Source organism: Pseudonaja textilis, chromosome 1, assembly GCF_049901715.1.
Source record: "Pseudonaja textilis isolate UNSWEBS1 chromosome 1, rPseTex1.2, whole genome shotgun sequence".
Taxonomy (NCBI): domain Eukaryota; kingdom Metazoa; phylum Chordata; class Lepidosauria; order Squamata; family Elapidae; genus Pseudonaja; species Pseudonaja textilis.
In genome coordinates this window covers 294,046,747-294,071,284 of record NC_141990.1, presented here as the reverse complement: position 1 = coordinate 294,071,284, position 24,538 = coordinate 294,046,747, and the positions used below count along the sequence as shown (strand labels likewise).

The following is a 24,538-nucleotide window of genomic DNA, read 5'->3' as shown; positions in this document are numbered from 1 at the left end:
CAGCCCACCTGGCCCAAACACACCTTATGGAATTTGTGAGGCTTTAATTAAGATAATAGTCCTCTGTAGCCAGAGGTGATGAATCAGAAAAAGTGCAGCCAGATCAGGAATGCAGCCACTTCTGAGCTCCACTGCTGGATTGGATTGTTACTTCTCTTATGGCAGCAGGAATGTAATCCATAGCCCCGAATGCCACAGCAGTTCTCGCCCTCAGAACAACCCATTGACTCTCCCTCTGAAAGCACTGTCTCTCCATCCCCTTCTCAGTCCTATTTTTCCAGCCTTTCTTTAGTCCTTCCCCAGAAGTGGCCTCTTCCTTTTTCTCCTCTGAGCTAGTGAACAGGTAATTCTGCTCCCCCTGCATTTTGATTCCAATTTCCTTCCCTAGAGACCACCTCTCACTCCAAGTCCCCTCAGTCCTCCTCTTGTTCAGAGTTCAAGAGACCAGGTTCCAGCCCCCAGCAATCAGGGAGAACTAGTTAACTGGCCTATCAAAGACTGGCTGTTTGCAGTCAAAATTCTTTTCTGGATGAAAGGGCTTAAGCAGTTTAGAGAGAAGATAACAGATAATCAGAGTTGGAAGGGACCTTGTAGGTCATCTAGTCCACACACACACCCTGCCCAAGTGGGAGACCCTACACCAAATGGCAGTCCAATCTCTTCTTGAAAGTCTCAGTGATGGCCCTCCCACAACTTCCTGAGGGCAAGCTGTTCCATTGGTTGATTGTTCTCACTGTCAGAAAGTTTCTCCTTATTTGCAGGTTAAATCACTCCTTCTTCAGTTTCCATCCATTATTCCTTGTAGAAGAGAAAACACCAGCAGACGCTGTAAGCCTTTGTGTCATTTGCAAGATGAAAACACCGCTGAAAAGCATGACTACATGGTTAAACAAACATTAGATCAGGGTTGAATTCATCTTGTCCAAATTTGACACCCTGCTCACTAGCAAAGGCTTTCCACACGACTGCATCATCAGAATATTCGAGAGCAAGAGAGATGCAGTGCAGCTTTAGATTGCATTAGTACATATGCCACACTGAAGGTTTTCCAGGCCATCTCTGGAGGTTTTGAAGAAAAGATTATACAGCCATCCAAAATGGTTTGTGGATTCTTCTACTAAACTAGGAAGTTGAAGGTGTCCAAAGTCCCTTCCAATCCTATGGTACTATGATAGAGGGGAGTTGTTGGATATTTTGCCCTTAACAAAAATGTGATTTCTCTTGTAGAAGGTTATTACTTTAGATGGCACACGTTCTGCAGTGAATGCCTTCCATAGCCTTGGCCAATGATTACTGACAGATACTGTTGTAAATTAACAGCCTATTTCCAAAACTGATGCATTCCTTGAGGAATTATTGAGTTCACATATTTGCTCAGATAATTCCATTCCAGGAAAAAAATGGCCTGTTTTCTTTTGGGCTAGATGTTCCTGTCTATTCTGACTCTTTGGATATTATTTTTTGTCCCTTTGAGTCAAGGTTGATTCCCAGCAACCACCTATAGTTGTCCCTGCAGTTTCCTTGGCATGATTTCAATAGTGGTTTGCCATTACCTCCTTCCTAGGTGAGAGAGAGAATGACTAGCCTGAGGAAATCCAGTATCTCACTGCCTAAACTGGAACTAGAACTCATGGCCTGTTGCTTTAACCCCTACACCCAAAGCACCACTACAAGAAAGACTCTTTCTTGGATTTCTTTCATAAATATCTTGCCTACAATTGACAACAAATTAATTCCATAGTAATTCTTACATTCCTCGTTGTCTTTTTTCTTCAAAATTTAATCAATTATTTCCTGTCTCCACAAATTTGATATTTCCTTAAACTGCCAGATCGTTTGATGGAGTGAGTGAAGCAAACAAATTAGCATAACACCACCAACCTTTAGTATTTCTTCAGTAATTGAATCAGCTCCAACACCTTTTCTTTTTTTTAAATTGAGTGATTATTCCAGTGATTCTGGCTTCACATTTTTCAGTGGTTCCATCTGGACTGTCAAGAATGGTGGTTTTACTACAGTGTTCTCTGCAACAGTTCTTGTAAAGAAGTTTGAAATACTCAAGCCAATAATTCAGTTGTTTAATTCCAAAGCAACAAATGTATTCTGATTTTATGTTGTACATATTCTAAGCTGGTGTAGTATGATGTAGAGCAGGGGTGTCAAACTCAGGTTGTCACGGTGGCATCATGTGACGTATCAGGACTTTTTCCCCCTTTGCTGCACTGGGTATGAGTGTGGCCAGCCCGTGACACATCCAGCCCATGAGCCAGGAGTTTGACAGCTCTGATGTAGAGGCTACAGTATTCTCGGCGATATGTAGCATCTTCACTCTTCTTTCAGTGTTATTTCAATAGCCATTTTGTTCTGCTTTGAAATGGATATGGACCTGCTTATTAAATTGTTTTCATATCTTTGAATATGAATGCTTGGCTTTCATTGAAAAACTATGGTTTTGTTTGCTATTTTTCTACAGAACAGATTTTTGCTATATTAATTATTTGAGAGAAATAATAAATTTTAAAGTACTCACTTTACTCCACACCTCACTTCACCCCAATTACTCTATCTCTATTTGGAAGTCCAAACAAGGTTATAAAACATGTTAAGAGAGCACTGTTGAAAATTGTTAGCATGTTTCACATTACTTACATAACCAGGGTATTGAAAGTTGAGAAAAATAAGAGATAAGAATGGTTCGTTTGTTCTATAGGTGGGGATTAATTTTCAGGAAATTGGCATTCAAATATCACTTTAGATAGTGTTAAAGACAAATATTCAAAATATGTATTTATTTTGCAGACTTTAAACATGTTGAACATGGGGAAGAATTCTTAGCAACTCTGCATGCTCAGCTATTAGCAGAGTGAAATAATTAGTACAGTTGTGCCCCTACCATCATGGAAATCATGGAAGACCAGATGGCCCATTGAAATTTTTAAAGTACATTGTGGGCACTCTCAATAAAAATAGATCCGGAGGGAAGAGTGGAGGTATGGAAGGTAGGAACATTTACAAAATAGTAGCAATGTAAGAACATAGCAAGATACTCAACACTAGTTCATAGAAAATGAACTAGATCCCTTCTATCTCTGTTATTCCATTATCTGTTTTCTATATGTCTCAGCAGGTGGCAACCATTAGCCTATTGTAGGTGGCCTTGGTCTTGTTTAGTATTTGAGTGGGGCATGACTAGGGGCTTCCAGTGCTAATTCTACCAAGAAAACTTCATGAATGCAGTTGGCAGAAAAGTATGACAGGAGATGCTTTACCGTATTTAGCTTTACTTATTAATATGACTACATTATCTCTTTTCCCCTGCACTGCATGACAGAAAGTTTGTAAATCTTTTAAAATTACCCTATAATTCTTCAGTAGCAAAACCTAATCAAAACAATTAAAAAGTCATACGGAACAAGAAGTGTGATGGGCTCCAAGTAAAAGTCTCCGAGGACCATTCAATGAACATATGAGGTAGTAGTGGGGATCGTGTGAAAGCTGTACAGGTAGTCCTCAACTTACAATTGAGCCCAACATTTCTGTTGCTAAATGGAACACTTGTTCAGTGAAATTTGCACCATTTTATGACCTTTCTTGCTACAGAAGAAAGTTATTAAACCATTAACAACTTAATGGTTGTTAAGTGAATCTGGCTTCCTCAATGACTTTGCTTGTCCGAAGATCGCAAAAGGGGATCTCATGATCCCAGGACACTGCAATTGTCATAAATATGAGTCAGTTGCCAAGCATATGAAATTTGATCACATGACCATGGGTGATGCTGCAATGGTCGCAAGTGTGAAAAATGGTCACAAGTCTCTTTTTTCAGTGCCATTGTTAACTTTGAATGGTCACTAAATGAACTGTTGTAAGTTGAGGACTACCTGTATTTTAGGACGTTTTATTAACTAGTTTATTCAACTAAAAAAGCTGCCTATTGTTTTGTGTGATTTATCCATGTCCTCCAGATTGAATTCAATGCAATGTAATACAGCAGAATGCAATAGCAATATAATATAAATTTTATCTCTGCTATTATATCATCATAATTGTGATATCATTTATGCACGATTTGGACAATCTGAAAACAGTTGGACACTTAATTATCAGCATAAAGAATGGGCATGAATCATTTGACCCACGTTTCTTATAGAGATTCCTGTGAGTTGATTTCAGCTAGATAACCGTCTGATCCAGAGGTGGTATTCAGCAGGTTCTGACCAGTTCTGAATATCCGGTAGTAGAAATTTTGAGTAGTTCAGAGAACCGGCAAATACCACCTCTGACTGGAGATTGTACAGTATCCTTCCCCTGCCATGGCCACCAAGCCACGCCCACATAACCGGTACTAAAAAAATTTGAATCCCACCACTGCTCTGATTACTTGGCAGATGTCCTTCATGATCCCTTTGGCTTGGTTGCAGGAGAGACCAGATCTCTCTTTCACAGAGACCTCTGCCCAGAGGTGGTATTCAGAAGGTTCTGATGAGTTCTGGAGAACCGGTAGCGGAAATTTTGAGTAGTTCGGAGAACTGGCAAATCCCACCTCTGACTGGAGATTTTACAGTATCCTTCCCCTGCCATGCCCACCAAGCCACACCCACAGAAAAGGTAATAAAAAAAATTTGAATCCTACCACTGCCTCTGCCTCATCAGTGCAATGCAAGTGCTTCTCAGATCTTACATAGGTTCTTTTTCTAAACGAGTTTAGAACTGAAAGATTGCCACACCTGTTGTTCAAACATGGCTTTGGAAATCTTGAGAAAGTGTTATATGTGTCTAAAAAACCAGACTAGCTCTCTTGAACTGTAATCCTTTGTTTAAGTTTGATTTAAGTCAGGAAAGAAAGCCAGATTTTGCCAGCTCTATGCTGCTGGTTCCACCACCACTTAGTTTATCAGAGGTGTGCCTGCCAAGGAGACATTTCTCATGGCTGTATTTTTCACTTTTTTCTATTACAGGTAGTCCGCAGTTCAATGATAACTATTAAAATGTACGACAGTGCTGATCAAGGAAACGTACGGCAGCCGTTGCAACGTCCCCATAACATTGTGATTGTAATTCGGGCACTTGGCAACTGGTTCACAATTCTGACAGCTGCATTGTCCTACAGACACATGTCCCAAAGGTGCTTTTTCAAGAGGCAACTGGAGTTTCTGGTTTTTCTTTCAAGGTGTTTTGCTTCTCTTCCAAGAAACTTATTCAGCTCTGTGTAGAAGCTTCTTGGAGGAGAAGTGAAACATCTTCACGGAAAAAACCAGAAAATCCAGTTGCCTCTTGAAAAAAGCAACTTTGGGGCAACCATGACCTGGATGACTGAGTTTCCTCATAGACTACAGATATGTGATTGTTATTTATGACTTTCACTGCTGACTCCTGACAAATAAAGTCAGTGAGGGGACCCGAATGAGATCACATAACTATCCTGTGAAATTTGTTTAAATGCTTCTGGAAGTGTAGAAACCAGGATCATATCAGCACAATCAGGTCCATTTGCACTTTATGACCACATTACTTAAAAATAACCTCCCCACCCCAAAATTACTGTTGTTAACAGAGGGCTGCCTGTATTTTAATAAGAACGGAATTCCATCTGTCCCATTCCATAGGACTCTTTCAATACTGCTTTTGCAACTGAAAATGGAAATTGGTCATTATTGATTGTTGCTCCTGTGTCACCCTGTCTGCCCAACTCCTATTTGATCGCAGAGAGCAACTGGCTGTGTGACCCATCATCGGATAGATCACAGGCATGAAGCAGAGGCATGAGATAAAGAGGGAATGCCCACAATGTCCCTCCTGTGGCCTGTCAGTGGGGCTGTTTTTCAACATAGACCTTTCAACTCTTCTGAAAGAATACAGGTAGTCTTCAAGTTACAACAGTTCATTTAGTGACCGTTCAAAGTTACAATGGCAGTGAAAAAAGGGACTTTTGACCAGTGGTGGGATTCAAATTGTTTTTACTACCAGTTCTGTGGGCATGGCTTGGTGGGCATGGCAGGGGAAGTATACTGTAAAATCTCCAGTATTTGCCGGTTCTCCAAACTATGATCCCCACGATCATGTGATTAAAATTCAGATGCTTGACAACTGACTCACATTTATGACCGTTGCAGTATCTTGGGATCATGTGATCCCCTTTTGCAAACCTCTGACAAGCAAAGTCAATGGGGAAGCCAGATCCACTTAAGAACCATGTTCATAACTGAACAACTTGCAGTTGTTCACTTAACAATTATAGCAAGAAAGGTCATAAAATGGGGGGAAAGTCACTGAACAAATGTTTCACTTGGGCTCAGTTGTGGTCATAAGTCATGGACTACCTGTACTAAACCCATCCAAAATAACTTGGCTCATATGTGATATATAGATCACATGTGGAGGAGAAGCAGGCAGTGACGTGTGGTTACCTTTTCAAGGAGCGAGTGATGCTTGGTGTGGGGCTAAATAGGAAACCAAGGGGATTTGCCAGCTTCCCCCCCTTTTAAAACTACAGAAACAACACTATTTCCTCCCTGTTGCTGAAGCAGAATAGGTTCAGCCATTAGAACAGCAAATTTTGTGTTGACCCACTTTGCTGCTGTTTCAAGATCTAATGGACTGCATTTTAATGTGGAATCTGGCCAGCTCCATTTTGCGCGAAAAGTACAGTCTCCTAAAAAATTTAGAGTGATATGATAATGGTGCCGCGAAGGATATGGGAGGCTTGACCTTCTTTATAGATCTAGGACAGATAGCATTTCTGATCAAAAAGTAAACGCAATTCAATTTAGAAATTTATGTTATGAACGGATATTGCTTTCCTTGGCAGGCCATCTGGGACATGGCCTTTTGCATGACTCTTGGGACAAATGTAAATTTGCCTTACTTTAATTGACAGAATATCTTGCTCTAGCTTGGAATTTCTATAAATATTAGAGCAAATTAAGTTATTGAGATTTTTTTATTTAAAAAAAAAACAGACTTCTGAGTTTTCATGTCATTCTTCTAAAGTGCAAAGTCAACCTACTTTCCTAAAGTAGTGACAGATGCTCATAAGGAGATTCAACAGTTTGGCAGCTCTCTGACTGCAGGCGCTTTTCTCCTTTGCTTCCAGCAAGCCTCTTCTCCCAACCTGCATTTCACATTATCCATTTTTCCACTGCCTACCCAGCCCTCAATGTCTTCAGAAGAAGGAAGACATGATGTCAGAGGGAATACTGAAAGGTCCCATTCTCTCTCCCACCACCTTGGCATAAGGCACAGGTATCAAACTCGCCACATCACATTGCCTTCATCTGGCATATTGCAATGTTTTTTCCCCCTTTGCGGAGCTGGAGTGGGCATGGCTTGTGCATGACTCCTCCGGCCCGTGGGCTGCCAGTTGGACACCTGTGGTAAGGCCAGTCTTTCAGAAATGATTGATCAAAGAGGAACCTTATCACACTCTGTTCAAGAGAAGCAAGGCCTTTAGAAGAGCGACTTCTCTACAACTGCAGCAATGACAACCATATAAAGCAACTACAGTATAAAGGATCAGAGAGGGAGAGATAAGAGAATATGCACCATAAATCAGGATTTTGGACTCCCTCCCAAATATTGCAACTGACACCAGGGACCTCAGCATTATTTATGCCAAGCATGGCAACAGCACTGTTAAATAGCATTAGTTGGAATATTGTTATTGGGAATGGGTATGATGCAGTGTTGGGATTCAAATTTTTTTACTACTGGTTCTGTGGGTGTGGCTTGGTGGGCATGGCTTGATGGGCATGGCAGAGGAAGGATATTGTAAAATCTCCATTGCTACCCCACTCCAGGGGAAGGATACTGCAATATCTCCATTCCCTCCCTACCCCACTAACGTCTTTTCCAGTTCTTGCAAGGCAACAGAAGACCCAGCTGATCAGCTGGGATTCAGGAGGCAGAGAATAGATGGGGGCGGGGCCAATCAGAGGTGGTATTCCGAACTACAAATTTCCACTACCGGTTCTCCAAACTACTCTAAATTTCTGCTAGCGGTTCTCCAAAACTGGTCAAAACCTGCTGAATACCACCTCTGGTGTGATGGTTTTTCTTCATCTGAGCCAGGGCTGGGGTAAGTGCTTCCTGGAGGAGGGCCTTTAGGCAGCCTGATGGGTAGTAGTAGTTTGGTTGACCCCTGCATCCAATCAGATTCAATAATTTGCTCTCAACAGCTTCCAGGATTGTGATAGTGCACTGTATAATGGAAAACCTGGTTCTTCAAATTACTGTCTGGTCCCAACATTTTTTCTTCGAAAACCTGAGCAGAGTGGTCAGTTGTCCCACTTTGGGCTGGGCTAGGCAGCTTATATGAAACAGCTGTTTCATCACCCTAATCCAAAGTAGGCCAAGAGTTACCATTGACAGGAAGGGATATCTTGGGAGTTGGAGAGGTAAAAAACAACAACCCCCAATTGTGGCTATAGCAGCACAAAACCCAATCTTTTTTTTTTTTTTTTTTTGCTAGGATGGGGGACATGTGCAATGCACATGAAAGTGGGGCAAGGCTTTGATTGCATGGTCATAGCAACCATCTTAAATTTTTTGAACCCTCTCCCTACAGATGCCCCTACTCAACAGATTTAAGTGTTGGGTTTTTTTTTTCTTTTTGTGTGACATGCTAATCCTGCTTACACCTCAGTTAAGTATATCTAGGGGACACAGCCAACCACCTCTGTACTTTAATACATATTAATGCTCAAAGTACAAATGTTGACTCAGACATTAAGGGGACAGGGAAAGGTGTGAGTTCTGCCTTTGACTGCAGTTTTCCCCCTTCTCCACATCTTAGCCAACTTTTTCATATTGAACATGAGCATCTCTGGAGTAGTACTTTAAATGTTCCCATAACACACAAGTCTGGTAAAAAACTCCTAATAATGGGAAAGTTCAAAAATTGTTCCGAAAATCAAATTTTCAACAAACATTAGTGGTTAGCCAGTGATATTCTACAGATTCCTCCTAAAGGTTTTGTGGATCAGGCTTTGTATCTTCGCTCTTCTAGAGTAGTAAGGTCTTGAAGTACACTCTTAACTCTGTAATACAGGTTTGGATAATTATCAGTTGTGTGATATATTTCAGGATTCTAGGATGCATTTAACTATAATTAACTATAAAAAGCCAATCGTCTTAAGGATTTTTATATAACTCTTACCAGAGAAAATTATAGCAAACTGTGTAGGATTCTAAAGACAGGAATAGATTTTAAATATGTGCATTGACAATGGCCAAAAATAAATCTGGAATGGAATGACATGTAGATTTTTAGGGAAAGTAGAAGCAAACCAGATTGTTAGTTACCATTTAGACAATATTTAGATACTGGCTTGTTTGAGGAAAAAGTTATACATAGAAATTTCAGAGCAAGCATACAAATAAAGCAATATTCTGCATCTTATTCTTTTTAAAATTGTAATTTCTATTTAAAAAAACAAAAAGTGTAAGAAAAGGGGAAAATTAAAAAGAGTATAAATATATTTTGGCTTCTCTCTCTAAAGTCACACCATACTGTTCTGACTTCTATAATCTATCCTGCATAATCACCATGTCACAAATTCATTTATCTCATTTTTACACAAAAACCCCTAACAGGCTTCAAATCAGCAATAAATGTAGATAATGTACTTTCTCTGAGCAAAGAAGTTAATTTATCAATTTCAGCAAAAACTGTCAAGTTCACCAACCATTCCTTCATAATGCTTAGTGTCAAATCTTTCCACCTCTCTGCATGCAGGAACCTTACTTCTTGTTCTCCCTAACCCTAACCCTCTTCTTTGTGGAAGCTCGTTAAATATTGGAAGACTACTATCATGTCACCCCTTGTTCTTCTTTTCATTAACGTAGACATACACTATTCCTGCAATCATTCTTCATGTGTTTTAGTCTCCAATCCCGTAATCATCTTCGTTGCACTTCTCTGAATTCTTTCTAGAGTCTCAACATCTTTTTTATATTGTGGTGACCAAGTGTGGTGTAATCAAGGCATTATAAAATGGTATTAGCACTTCACATGATCTTGATTCTATCATTCTTTTAATGCAGCGTAGGACTGCCATGGCTTTTGGCTTACATTTAACTATCCGTTAGGATTCCCAAGATTCCTCTTGCAGTTACTACTATTGAGCCAGGTACCACCTATTCTGTATTTGTTTTTTCTTGCCTAAATGTAGAATATTATTTTTCTAATCACTAAATTTAATTTTGTTAGATGCGGCCCTGTGTTTCTTAATATACTTTCTGTTTCTCTGTTTTTAAATGTGATGAGCAGATTAGTACTTTTTTTCAAATGGTCGTTGAATTTTACTGTAGTAGTTGGGTCTACATACACATACTCAATCATAAAGTTAGAATTGCTTGCAAAAAGGTCTGAAATGGACAGGCCATGCTGTTTTTCAAATGGTACTTGCATAGTTAACTTTCTCAAGGAAAAAAACAACTAATATGTGTGTGTGTAGGGGGGGGGGAATTAGATCTCTGCAGATTATATGCATGAGCAGATTAGTGCCTTTGTTTGTGGAGGAGGTGTGGATGTGTAGATTTGTCCATTCAAAGCCAGTAAATGATTCATACTAATGTGCTGGCAACACTCCTTTGTTTGTAGTAGAACAAGATTGTATAAAGTGTTTATATGAGATGGATTTCCACTATTCGCTTAAGCATGGCATAGCTTGATTTATTATTGAGTCTCTTTCTGTTGTCTACTCCAATGTAAGAATCCTTTTGGATGGAGTGAATGCTTTTGGCCCTAGAGTCCCTAATTAGAGCCCTCCAGGAATCTTGCCTGACTTCCCATCTTTTTTTAAAACACCCTTAAAAAAAGGAAGTTGGTGCACTGCAAAGCAAAGTACCTCTACAGCGAAAATAATTCTGGGCCTCAAATGCAGCAAGAGCCTTTGTTGAGATGGGAGATTATAGATATAAAGCAAACAAACAAATCAATCAATAAAATGACTTCATAAGTTGAAGTCTTTTTTTAACTGTGTCACTTTCCAGAAAAAAAGGAAAAGGTAAACAGGGATAGTTGAGAGAGGACAAAGAGTAGCGTTCTAGTTAATTAGATGTTTTGTAACAGTGAGTGATGGATGATACCTAAATTTGAGAAATAGCCCTGCTTACAGACTTTGATGCTACCATGTTGTGAATGATAAGCTGCCCAGGAGCCATTTGAAAGCTTCTGTGTGTTCTCAAATTTCCCAACGTGTTGACTGAACCAAAAAGGCTGGAGTCTTTTGTTCCAGGCCAGTGCTACTAGCCTCATCTAGCAAACTATTTTATCACTTCGCTTCAAAATGTCCATAGGGGATGCTAAAGCTAAGGATTGCTGGGAAGAATATCAGTACATTTGTGCATTGTATGTTGTGAAACTAATAGGTAAGCAATCCCATATCTTGTGCTGTGCAGCCTTAACAGCCATTGAGAACATGTGTGAAGTTATTTTTCAATTAAATTTGACTTTACTATTATAATCTCATTGGAATGAGAGAGGTTATTTTTAGTAAATAACATCATCTTATTAAGTGGCAACCAAAGGCAGTGTAAATCCTAAAGGGTGGAGAGATTAAGATTGTTTATCAACTCATCTTAGATAACCATGACAAGGTAGGCTTTAGAGTGTCCATGAGGCATTGTTGCTTGGTTGCATACAATGGTCAAGGCATTCTGGAACCAAGGGGATCAAAGGAATTGGCATGACTGGCCTTGATAATCTGCTTTAAATCTGTCTGTCTGTCTATCTATCTATCTATCTATCTATCTATCTATCTATCTATCTATCTATCTATCTATCTATCTAATCTATGTACCTGTTGATTTTTATCAAGCCTTTATTACTAAATAACCCAAGTTGGCCAAAATACCTAATATTCAGTCTTCATTTTCCCCACAACAACTCTTTGAAGTAGGCTGTGTTGAGTTAGAGTGACTGGCAAAAAGTCAACCAGCTGGCTTTCTTGCCTAAGATAAAATTAGAACTCGCACTCTCCTGGTTTCTAGGCCAGTACCTTAAGAATTAGTTTGAAATTATTAAAGGTAGGACGAATCAACCATAATTAACATACTTGTTGTTAAGCTGATAATCTTGGGTGGGTGACAAACCTAGTTATTTCTATCATCACACACTAGCAGTATTTATATAGCATGTTTAACCATTGTTCCCATCTAAAGTTTACTGAACTCAGTACATTTGCCTTATATGATGAAGTGGTGATACGTTGGACTAGGAGAGATCTAGGTTTTGGTCCATTCTTAACTATGGAAGCTGATTCAATAGCTTTGGACCACTTATAATAATTTAATAATAGATAATTCTATGGGTAGGATTTCTGAGAGTTAATATCCATACATCTTAAAGGTGCCAAAGTGGAAAAACACTAAATTACATTGATAAGGGTGCCCAATTCAAATTATTTGACTCTGGTGGCATACAACAACAGCAAATAAGCAATAAACAACAAAAAAGCCATTTCATATTAAAACATACAAAATATAAATGCAAAATCTAAATGTAATCTCTCAGCTCTGCCTACTTCACAGGCTTTTTTTAAAAGGAACAATAAGAAAAGAAGTAATAATACATTGCCCTGACGTTCTGGAATGCCTGAATGAAATTGGGCTTCTCTAACCTTCTAAATTAAATGTGGAGTGTTATTATAATACAATATAAATATGAAATAACTCCCCTGCCAATACTATAAGTATGGTTGAGTGAATACAGTGTATTGTACAAACATAGCCAGGTGGCATTCTTTGAACTACAGATCGGTCTCACCTCCCCCCACAATCCATCTTTTTTTGTTGGTAGCATATTGATGAAGTTAAAGTCCCAAAACTTGCTTCCTGCTTCTTGAATTATGGAGGCTGACTAGTGCACTGCAGTGCATATGCAGCCAACTCCAGCCACTTTGGGAGAAGGCCAGGGCTTCTGAAGATTTTGTCCTCTTTCTCCTTCTCATTCAGCTCTAAACTGATCTCTTGCATGGGGCAATGGAAAAGAAGCCAGGGAATTATGCAATGAGACCGTTGAGCGCCCATCTCTGCCATAAATCACAGTGAATGTTATTCTTTTGCATGCCTTAATTGAAAAAGAATGAACTCGAGTTCCTTATGTTTTTATGGAGCCCAAAAGTCTTTAAAATTTAAATCCAGACCAGGCAATTTTCCTTTTCCTGCTTATGTTATTGGATCCTAACAAGTGTTACTTTTTTTCTGGCATAGAGCCTAGAAGAACCAACCTGGCTTATTTTCTATGTAATTAAAATATTTATAATCTTGTTCCTGTTCTCTTAATGCTCCCAGATCCCTCAAGACAGGCTGTAAACTTTATACATGTGAGCTGCAGCCTAAAAACTGAGCTCATCTAATTTAATTTTAATTTTGGTTTCTCGCTGCACCTTTTCACAAGAAAGAAGTATATTCTGTAGGATGTGTTAAGATCATACAAGTTTTGTGGTGTGTGTGTACACTTTGTAAACTCAAGCAATTTATAGTGAGAGTTCTATAAACCTGGGATATTGTCCCAGAGAAAATACTGAGAGGTGAAAACCATGAATGGTATATTGGAACTAGAATGTGGGAGAGACAGTTTCAAATCATTACTTGGCCACCAAGGTCAATGGGCAATCTTGTAACATCTCTCAGCTGAATCTATTTCATAAATTGATTTCAGGTAAAAAAGAGATGAGAAGTCCTATGCATCATCATACTCTTATTGGAGGGTTTCCTTGAATCTAATAATGTTTTAAGAACCTAGTTGTGACTGTTTTCATGAGTGCCAATTCAGTTTTAAGGCTTGATTCAGTTTCTAGGTTTCAGAATTATTACCATATCTTTTAAAAAATGGTTTGAAGCTGCTGTTTCTCTTTTAACTGAAAAAGTAGGTAGAAAGAATGGGTACCAATCCTTATCCCTTTCCTACTTCTTACAGATTTGAAGATCTTTCTAAACAAGAAAATATGTTGATGCATTTCTAGTATAATCAAGGTATCTGAGATCTGGGACGCAATTGGATAATATTTGTCTTACTATAGTTTGGCAGATTTTTACAAATCAGATGGATAAACTCTGACTTACAAGCCTCATTGTACCATCCAACACTTTTTCTGCAGTTCTCAAAACCTCCAAACTCGTCATTATGAAATATAGTGAATAGGGTCTTTCGTTCCAGAAAATAGACAAATAGGAGTATTAATTCTTTAGTAGGTTTACCACAGCCATGTTATGCTAAATTTATATCCCATGGACCCTCTCCAAAATAGGATCAAAAAATATGCCTCTGTTCCTTTTGTGATATGATTGCCCTTCCCCCATGGTTCACAGTCTGTTTAAAAAAATTACCCCCATCTTTCCCGAATGTGTGTTCTTTTTGTGGTATGAATGCATACATTAATGAGTATTTTAAATCTGGAGTATTGCCTTTTTTAATAGAAACTTCCCTTTCATTAACTTTTTTCCCCCTCTAGTGGAAAGGGAAAATGTGCAGAAAAGGACTTTTACCCGATGGATGAATTTACATTTGGAAAAGGTAAGAGGGCTATATATATATTGGTACTCTGTTCTCGTCTCTGAAAAATGAGGTCTGTAGACAGGAAGAGAATGTGAAACCTTACGTTATTTATTTAGTACTTAGCCACTTTTGGGGAATCTAGGAAGCCAATCAAGGAAAGACCCGGCTAGTACCCGGCTAGGCAACTGGTGGCTAGAATGGTCTAGGACAATTTGTTATGACTATCTTGCCATGGCCAACTCACCATAACTAACTCTCCATGGGATAATTTACCATGGACAACTCATCATGGAACAACTCGCCATGAGACAAAAGTTACAATAATATCGAAGAAATTGTGAAATAGAATCATTAAAGAAAGGATGTGAAAGGAATGACAAAATGAAATGCGAATGACAAAAAATTAAATATTTTTAAATTATCTTAAATAATTAAGTTGAATTGTTGAATTGCCCTGCAGTGAGTTGTCTTGTGACAAGTCAGCATGGTGAGTTGTCCCATTCTGGGCTAGACTTAAAAGTTTAAAAATATCCAGAAGATGAGCATGGTAAATCACTGCCATAATGTTGCTAAGAAAATACTGTAAAAAATACTATACTATAAAAAAGATGTTGAGGCTCTAGAAAAGGTGCAGAGAAGAGCAACCAAGATGATTAGGGACTGGAGACTAAAACATATGAAGAACGGTTACAGGAACTGGGCATAGTGAAGAGAAGGACCAGGAGAGACATGATAACAGTCTTCCAGTATTTGAGGGGCTGCCACAGAGAGGAAAGGGGTCAAGCTATTTTCCAAGGCCAGAGAAGGAATAATGGATGGTAACTGAAAAAGGAGCGATTTAACCTGGAAATAAGGAGAAACTTTCTGACAGTGAGAACAATCAACCAATGGAACACCTTGCCCGCAGAAGTTGTGGGGGCGCCATCACTGGAGGCTTTCAAGAAGAGATTGGACTGCCATTTGTCAGAAATGGTGTAGGGCCTCCCGCTTGGGTGGTGGGTTGGACTAGATGATCTACAAGGCCCCTACCAACTCTGATTATCTGTTATCTGTTCCAAAGAATCAAATTTTAGTTTGTTTCTGTTCTTTAAAAATGCCGAAGACAATTTTAAATACAGTGAACATGTAATAATGATGTAAATGTCAACCTTTCCAAAGCTGAGGGGCTCTCCACAAATTTGAAATATTTACTTGACAACAGTGTTTTTCAAAGTTGGCATCTTTAAGAGGTTATTATTAAATTCTATTATTAAATTTAGCTATTATTAAATTCCCAACTAGGACATTTTGGGAGTTGAAGTCCACATGTCTTAAACTTTCTATGTTTGAAAAACACTGCTTTCGAGCTTATTGATAAAAGCAAAGGAATGGGTCTGTACTAGATGGGCTTCAGAGATCCAAATAGTCTTTTCCTTCCATTTAATTATGTCTGATTCTCAGAGTCTTCCTGGACAAATGGAAGTCAAGAAATACAACTATTTGTTGTCCTATATCAATTGTTTGTATTTTTGAAACCCAAATATGATAGCCCTAAAAATAAGCATAGAAATTCTTCAGATCAGTAATTGCTAATGATTCAAATATATTGGAATTGCTGAATAACTTAATATCTACGGACAATAAGCAAAGATACGTTTCTGATACAGGATATAATTTCTTGATAAGCTTTTGTGTGAAGTTCCTTTTTTTCAAAGATGTCCCCCCAGAACAATAACAAAATACCCTAATTAAACTAAAATATTTGTTTCCTGAACATTGCCAATTTTAATTTTTTTCTTTTGGATAGCGAGTGACTGATTTGATTGATATAGATGGATGCACGTTCCAAAGCTATTATTAAATAGATTTACCTTTTTTCTCCACAGTGTAGCCCCCCTCTGGAAGTTAAAGATTTGCTGGTTGATATTAAAGATGGCAAAATACTGATGGCACTGCTGGAAGTGCTGTCTGGACAAAATCTGGTATGTATAACAAATACGGTAGGATTGAATTTATGATAAAATGAAACTTGGTAGATTTCTCTTCCCTAAAAGGGTCTGAAATGTTTCCTAAGATAGGTACAATCAGAATGGATTCTGTGTTTCGTGCAGTTAATGAAACTGCCCCAACACAGAAAGTGTTAGGAACCACAATATATTATCAACTCTATCCTATCCATGGGGTTTTTTTTTTCCAAATGGGTATACTTAGGATCATTTATGAGGAAATATTTAATATTTAATTTTAATTAATTGATTCAAATGTTTACTTCTTAACTTGGGAGTTCAATTTTACAGGGTATAAGACTGGGAAAGTTTCTTTTTCATAGGAGCAAGCAACTTTTTGTCATTAGGAATCCCTACTTTCCTCCTATTGCTTTTAATGGGCAAGGCAATAAGGACGCTATACTTAGTTTTAGTTTTATTGTCATTGCATCTTGAATGCTGAAATTAAATGAAATTAAATACCATCTTCAGTATACATTATAACTATAAAAATAAAACACAAACACACATCCTTCACATTCTATACAATTGAACTGAAAACCCAATATTGCATTAATATTGCTCTATATAGTAGAATTCAATGTAGTTACTGCCTGGGATAGAAGCTGTTTTTCAGCCTATTTGTCCTTGTTTTATTATCCTGTACCGTCTGCCAGATGGTAATAGTTCAAAAAAAAGGGGGGCAGGGGGTTCCCAGGATGAGATGGATTCTTTAAGAATGTTTTGAACTTTCTTAAGGCAGTGAGAGCTATAAAGCTCTTCAAAGAGAGGAGAGGGCAACCAATGATCCTCTGGGCAGCGAAGTTAACCCTCTGGAGTGCTTTCCTATCTGCCTCTGGGCAGTTGGCAAACCATACAGAGATGCCGTAAGTTAAAATGCTCTCTATGATGCAGCAGTAGAAGGTCATCAGCAGTTTTTCATTCAGTTGTTTCCTGAGAAGTCTCAGGTAGTATAATCTCTGATGGGTCATTTTTGACTAGTGCTGAGTATCCCAGGTCAGGTCCTCTTTTATAATAACACTTAGAAACTTAAAACTGGCCACTTGCTCCACTCGGTCTCCATTGATAAACAAGAGATGCGTGTCTGATCTATTCCTTCTATAGTCCACTATAAGCTCCTTGATCTTATTGGTGTTAAGGACCAAGTTATTGTCTCCACACCACGAAAGCAACCAGTTTACCTCATCTCGATAGGTAAACCTAAATCTTGGATGTTAGGGTTGTATATAACATTATAATCCAAGAATGGTTTCCAATTAGCATCAAATTAATATTATTTAGGAAGTTATTCTTGGCATTAAAGCAACTCCCATAATATTATTAGCTATTCTTCCAAAGAAAGAATTACAGACTTTTCCAAAATAAATTATTTAAAATCCTTCCAGTCATTATCATATAAAATATTAGTAAACTTTGAAGGAAAATCTCATTGCTGATATTTCATATATTTCATACAAATATCTCAGGCAGAATGACAAACTACAAAGACTGTTGTAATGTATAATTTCCCAGTATTCAGGACTTTACAACATTGGTATCACAAGTGACAAAAAGAATCCAACCTGTTTGTTACATTTCCAATATCTCTTAGAGTAAAAATTACTTATTTTGGCAATCATGGCTGAAATAATATACCAATAATAAATTTAAATTGTTTTTTAAAACTTACAGTACCTTAAAGCATTCAATACCTTAAACTCTTTGCAAGATTTAAACATGGAGGGCTCTGCTCACAAGCCAAATTATTGATTCTAAAATTTAAAAAGGCAGCAACTTTTTAATGAATACAAATCAGCAGAACTATTAGATTTCTTTTCAATCCATTCTGATTTTCTTTTAGCTACACGAGTACAAGTCTTCAACCCATCGTATTTTTCGACTGAACAATATTGCAAAAGCCCTTAAGTTTTTGGAGGATAGCAATGTAAGTAATTTGTGTGATGGTGATTTATTCTGTTAACAAAAATTATGCTTATTAAGGAACATATGTGCCCAATAATTATGTCTTAATGCCAGGTCTGCATACAAGAGGCATTAAAATCTATTTGGTTGCAAAGAATGAATATTAAAATCTACTTTAGATTAATTCTAAAATATTGTAAAGGCTTCAGTTGGATTAAATGAGTAGAAGAATGCAAGAAATGCTTTTAATTGGCAGGCTCTGAGTATTTCCAATTATGTCAAGGATTATACTTTTCTATTAAAGAATAGCCAGAGTTCTAAAATAGTCCAGTAGCTGAAACTCTGAAACAGCTTTCTTCCATATGTATTGAATTTCCATTCCCATAAGCTCCAGGCAATGTGTGGTCATTGCTGCTTGAACCATGCCAAAGCTGAAGTTCAAAAATTATTGCAGGATAATAAATTGGAGAGGGTCTTCAGAATATTATGACCTCTTAATTTCCAAAACTGAAATCTAGAAAATGTGGCTTGGGAACCAGTGACTCACAATTTCAAGAAAAGCTATTCTACAGGAAATAATGCATGCAGTATAAAATAAAAGTACTGTTCATAAAACAAAAACTTATCTTCAGAATATAAATCAATAGTCTTTCTTAGGTTTTAATTTTTTTAAAAAGTTCACATCTACAAGTAGTCCTCAACCATAACTGAACCCAGAATTACAGTTACAAGTTATTGCAGTCACAAGTTGAGACATCACATGACTGGATTTGAAGTTATGACCATTTTTATGACGAGCGAGCATGACAGTCATTAAGTAAATGCAGCAATAATTATGTGAATCCATTTCCCCCAATGGCCATTTTTTGGCCAGAAATCAGAAGTAAATACCAGAAAGTAACAAAAAATCATGTAACCACATGGTGCGGTAGACAACTATAGAGGTGAGCTGTTGCCAAGGACCTAAATACAATCATGTGACTACGAGGTGGAGTACAACCATCGTATCTCCAAAAACAGACCATAAGTAACTCTGGGGAGGTCCTTTGTAACTTTGGTTGTTAAGCAACCAGTTGTAAGTGAAGAACTATCTGTACCTATTTTGATTTTACAGAATAATAGTTTGAACACTCTGCATTTTGCTGAGCAGCATTAGACAGGTTAGCCATTGATTAAAAAAGAAAGAAAAAAGAACAGAGTACATTGTGTGTATTCCAAGTAAGTGTACATCATGCTGCATCAAAAACAAATGTACTGCATTGTATCATTTAGCTGTCTCTCCTTTCAAAGTTGCTACTAGTGCTATTCTTTCTCCTTCTTAATTATTGCTTTATTCATTAGCTATTTGCAGAGCTGATAGCAACCATTTTGTACAAGTAGATGCCAATTTCCTTCCTAACTGCTAGGTATCTCTCCACTACCAAATGAAAAAATAGGTTTTATGCCCTTTAAAACCACCCAGAAGTTACACTCACATAGAACTGGATACCCCTCAGTTTGCCGTGTGACATCATTGCTGGGTAAGCTGCATTGACACCCAGTTTTTCATGCAATTCAAGGTGTTAGTTATCAATTAAACCCCTATATGCACAGGGCCAGGTTATTTATGGATCTACCTTCCCTGAAGGTATTTGTCCATTCCACCAGATCAGACCCAGGGAACACATTGCAGATCCTTTCACTTAAATGTAGCCATCTAGTGGGACTAAGCAAGCATGCCTTTTTCATAGCAGCCTTGCCTTGTGGAATACCCATCCCCTTGAGATCCAGCAGACACCTCACTCTCTTAACCATCTGGTTAGCTATAAACCACACTATAAAAAGAGACTCTGGAAAGAGTGCAGAGAAGAGCAACCAGGATGATTAGGGGACTGGAAATTAAACATATGAAGAACAGTTACAAGAACTGGACTAGTGAAGAGAAGGACCAGATGAGACATGATAGCAGTGTTCCAATATTTCGGAGACTGCCACAGAGATGAAGGGATCAAGCTATTTTCCAAGGCACCCCAAGGCCAGACAAGGAATAATGGATGTAAACTGATCAAGGAGAGATTCAACCTAGTAATAAGGAGAAATTTTCTGACTGTGAGAACAATCAACCAATGGAACAGCTTGCCTTTGGAAGTTGTGGGAGCTTCATCACTGGTGGCTTTCAAGAAGAGATTGGACTACCATTTGTCAGAAATGGTGTAGGGGCTCCTGCTTTGGTGGTGGCTTGGACTAGATAACCTACAAGGACCCTTCCAACTCTGTTAATCTGTTAAACAACTGATGTTTCCTTGGGTGTTATGATAGTATAGTTGGTGGCCAGAGATTGCATAAATGAGTAGATGCAGATGATGGATTCGTTTCCTGGTTTTTCTTGATTTTTCTTCCATTGTTTGTGATTTTATTATTGTTGCTAGCCATCCAGTTGCATTCCACAACCTGGGCAGCCATTTTTTAAAATAAATAAATCCTTCAAGTGCATAATTACTTATATTATGGATCTGGAAGGAGGTCTTTGCCAGCCTTGGACAAATGAGCTTCATCCCAGATAGAAAAAGGTTGATGAAGGTTTTGCATTAACAAGTAAAATTACAAAATGAAGCTTCAGTACTGTGGGAGTTTTTCTCCTCCTGAATTATTTTTCTTATGTCATTGAATTCTGCATGTGCTGTTACATCACACTTCACTTACACATACTTATCTGGTTGCTAAGGGGTTTAATATGTCATAGTGAGGTGCTTCAACTTCAGTATGTAAGATGAAGCTGCTCTTAAGCATAGTGAACTTTTTAAAGGACAGATGGAGTGATTTGATCTGTGTGTCCAGCCCTTCCTGAGGGTGCCTATAATACTTGTAAGTGACTGATAATGGGAGGATTTTGCAGAGTAAAAATTAGGATAATATAATCAAAGTATGTCCTACTCTAAGGGGAGTTCTTGAATCTATAAGAGCTAAATACAGTGGGCATACACAGGAAACTTTTCCCAGCATAACTCTCCATTCCCTAATTGTTTTTTGTTTTAATCTTCAACTTATCCTTATGACTTCATGGATATAGCTTAGCTCCTTACTGCTTAGGCAACTTTTAATTCCTTCATAATTTCTGTACTTCCAACATAGGCATAATAATGATTCAATTCTGATTGCAATGAAAGCCAAAAAGCTAAAAAAAAATCCTAAGGACTATGCAACTTGCAAATTTTAATAGATGTTCTTCCTTGTGGACCCATACTTAACCTGAATCTGACTCAGATTTTTGTGAATGAATTCTAAGCATGTTCCTCAACCCTTCAGCTATGACAGATGCTAAGGCTTCGGAAATAGAAAGTTTTAATAGTATATAATCAATATTATCCTTAGCAAAACTAATGGAAGTATCAGAGTCTCCTTGGCTTCTTAGAGTGTCAGTTGTCTGTAGGCTGTTCCTAAAGTAACAATTTTGCTTGTAATACTCCTTGTCATTGATTGTGTTTTTCTATTTTTGGAAACCTTGATTTGTGGGATTGTTGTATTTTGCATTTTGTGTGAACTTAGAAATTGATAATTTAGTCCTCGATTTCTCAGTTTGATGCCCATGAATGCCAGTGTGCTTGCCAATGTCTTCCTTGGTGTGTGATAAGTTCCCTACTTCAGCGCCTCCCAAATCTTTTGGCAGTAGATTTTGTGAAAGACAATACTTCCATGGATTGGGAAAGGGGGAAGAGGATGGTTTCAGTTTTGCTTGCTTGCCCAATGCTCACCTACAGTTGTGCATCCAGGTTCTGGTCCGTGACCTGGGGGTTGGAGGGCCCCTGCCCTACTTCGTACTTGGTTAAGATTCAGGGTTTTTTAAAATACATAAATAAATAAATAAATACATGGGAAGCTTGTATGTTATGAAACAAAGCATCAAGATTAAGCATCAGTTAGAATGTGTTTAGGCCCTCATAGGGCAAGGAAAAAGGGGAAAGGATAGGAAACTACGGACTAGTGCTTTTTTTTCTTTTGAAATTTGGTCATCGGGTCTTGGGATGAGGAGAGACAATGGTAAGCTGAAGTGATAGAGAGGGTGATGAGGAAAAACCTAACCTGATTGCCTTTTGGTAAATTGGTGGGTGTTGTAAGTGATCATATTTTCTGTGGCAGCCATTCTGTGACAATGCCCACACCATGCACTTGAAGTTATAAATTTGCCCACTAGCCCCAAAACACGATTTCATCTAATGGTGCTACTTTACTAACAATGGCTATACAACCTACAGCTCAGCACAATGAATGAAGTCAGCCAGTGTCAAACGATGTATTTCAGACATTGCTTCATATGGCACCATTCCCAGTGAATATCTGAGTAACTGAGTTCATCTGGGCTCATTTTAAACATAACTATTACCAGCTTAAATATTTCACATGTAATCAATCACATGTCTGATCTCGCCCCAGGGCACCCTTCGTCAGCCTAGTGTACCCCAAATAAGTTGGTTTGCAGTTCCCACAATTATCATGTTGACTGGAGCTGAGCTGATCCAGGTTGAATGAGAAAGGACAGTAGTGATGTCTTAATATTGTACATTTTCCTTCTACTCCTCAGGAGGCAGTATATTTGAATTCTTTTAAGAGAAGAGCAGATAAGAAAACATTTTCAAATTCCCTTGGCAGTAAGGAGAGTTAAAATATTAGTTTAAATATTAAACCACAAGAGATTCAAAGGGACTATCATGGTGTGCGGCTATGCAGAAACTAAAAGGGTCATGGGAGAGTTCCAGTACTCTTACTATTATTTAAGAAATACTGGAGGCATCATACTGGAATTTAACCTTGTCACTGGGAGTAGCAGAAATTCCCTTGCTTCCGGTTTTGCCTGCAGGGAGTGTTATTGGGAATAAGTAAGACATGTTGTTGTTTGTCTTGTGATGTATGCTTCAGTGTGAGAACTCTGAATCCCAACCCTGAAATCTTACCTTTGAGTAAATTGATCACACCCTAAAAAGCAGTGACTGTTTTAAAAGCCATGAAGTAAAAATGAATGGAGAAAGCAGATGCCTCCAAGATAGCTGAGAGTTTTGAAGTCTCCATTTGCATTAAAAACATGTTATGTTCACAGTGCCAAACACCCACAAGCTCATATGGCTCTCACATTTATAAGGATTCCTGTTCTATTTCATGCAGTTTGCCGGAACACAATTATCAGAGTAACCTAATAAATGTAACTTGAATAGAATAATGAATTTTGAAGCCTTGTGTACTCACAAAATGGTCAGAAATGGAGATATACAACATAATCTTAAATGCTTCAGCTTAAAAAATTCAGATATGTAACTGAAGGGCAAAGTAGTAATTGTGGTAATGCATGACAAAGACATATTTTAATGCATTCTTTGAACCCACTACCAATGTATTTTGATATCATGTTGTTCTCTAGTGTTTTCTGCATCATTGGCTGCAGTTGGTAAAGGTGAGTTGGAAGACAATAGTGTATACTTTGGCATCCATTCAGTTTGATCAATATGGAGCAGGGTTCTGTCCAAATTCAATATCAGAAGATGTTTATCATGTTTGTGCTTGGAATAATGAATGTTGCTATTGTACATTTTAATCACAGAATTTGTGTCAAAAGGGATAGGGAGTGAGGTTTTAAGCACCATGGATATGTGCTATGTTTGTGAATTAAGATTGAAACTGACCTATATATACATATACAGTATAGTCAGGAAAAAAGTGAGAACATTGAAGCATATTTAATGAAACCAATGAATTTGACATGCTTCTAACCCGTGGAAAAAAAAATTGTCCAATAAATTGGCAAGCAGGTTGTTGGGTTTTTTTAATAATAATTTTATTAAAGATTATAATTACAACAGTAAAAACTAATACAAGCTTAAATAAAATAGATGAGTAAAAAGAAAATAGCAAGTGCAGAAAAGAAATAAAAAAGGAAAAAGAAATAGAAAATTAAAAATAAGAAAAAGAAACATAAAGAAGTTACTTCTTACTTCATCACAAATATTAATAATTTTAATAGCTTAACACCTTTCCTTAAATACTCCAACTCTTATTTATAAACAAATACATAATGCATCACTTCAATATTAGTGTCATCAAAAGGCCATTAAACATTTTCAGAGATAACAATATATCTATTTTAACCTTGATCAAATAAACCAACTTAAATTCCTTCCTTTTA

The 24,538-nt window shown here is 37.8% G+C and overlaps 1 protein-coding gene across 2 annotated transcripts in view; it reads left to right on the top strand.

Moving 5' to 3' along the window:
- CLMN (calmin) overlaps positions 1 to 24,538 on the top strand; it is an 82,056-nt gene that overhangs the window by 29,841 nt on the left and 27,677 nt on the right. For both annotated transcript variants that reach the window (XM_026717000.2, XM_087922137.1), the window contains 3 exons: positions 14,457 to 14,518; positions 16,366 to 16,461; positions 18,326 to 18,409. In XM_026717000.2, the coding sequence (XP_026572785.1) occupies positions 14,457 to 14,518; positions 16,366 to 16,461; positions 18,326 to 18,409 (242 nt within the window). The remainder of the gene's footprint in view (positions 1 to 14,456; positions 14,519 to 16,365; positions 16,462 to 18,325; positions 18,410 to 24,538) is intronic.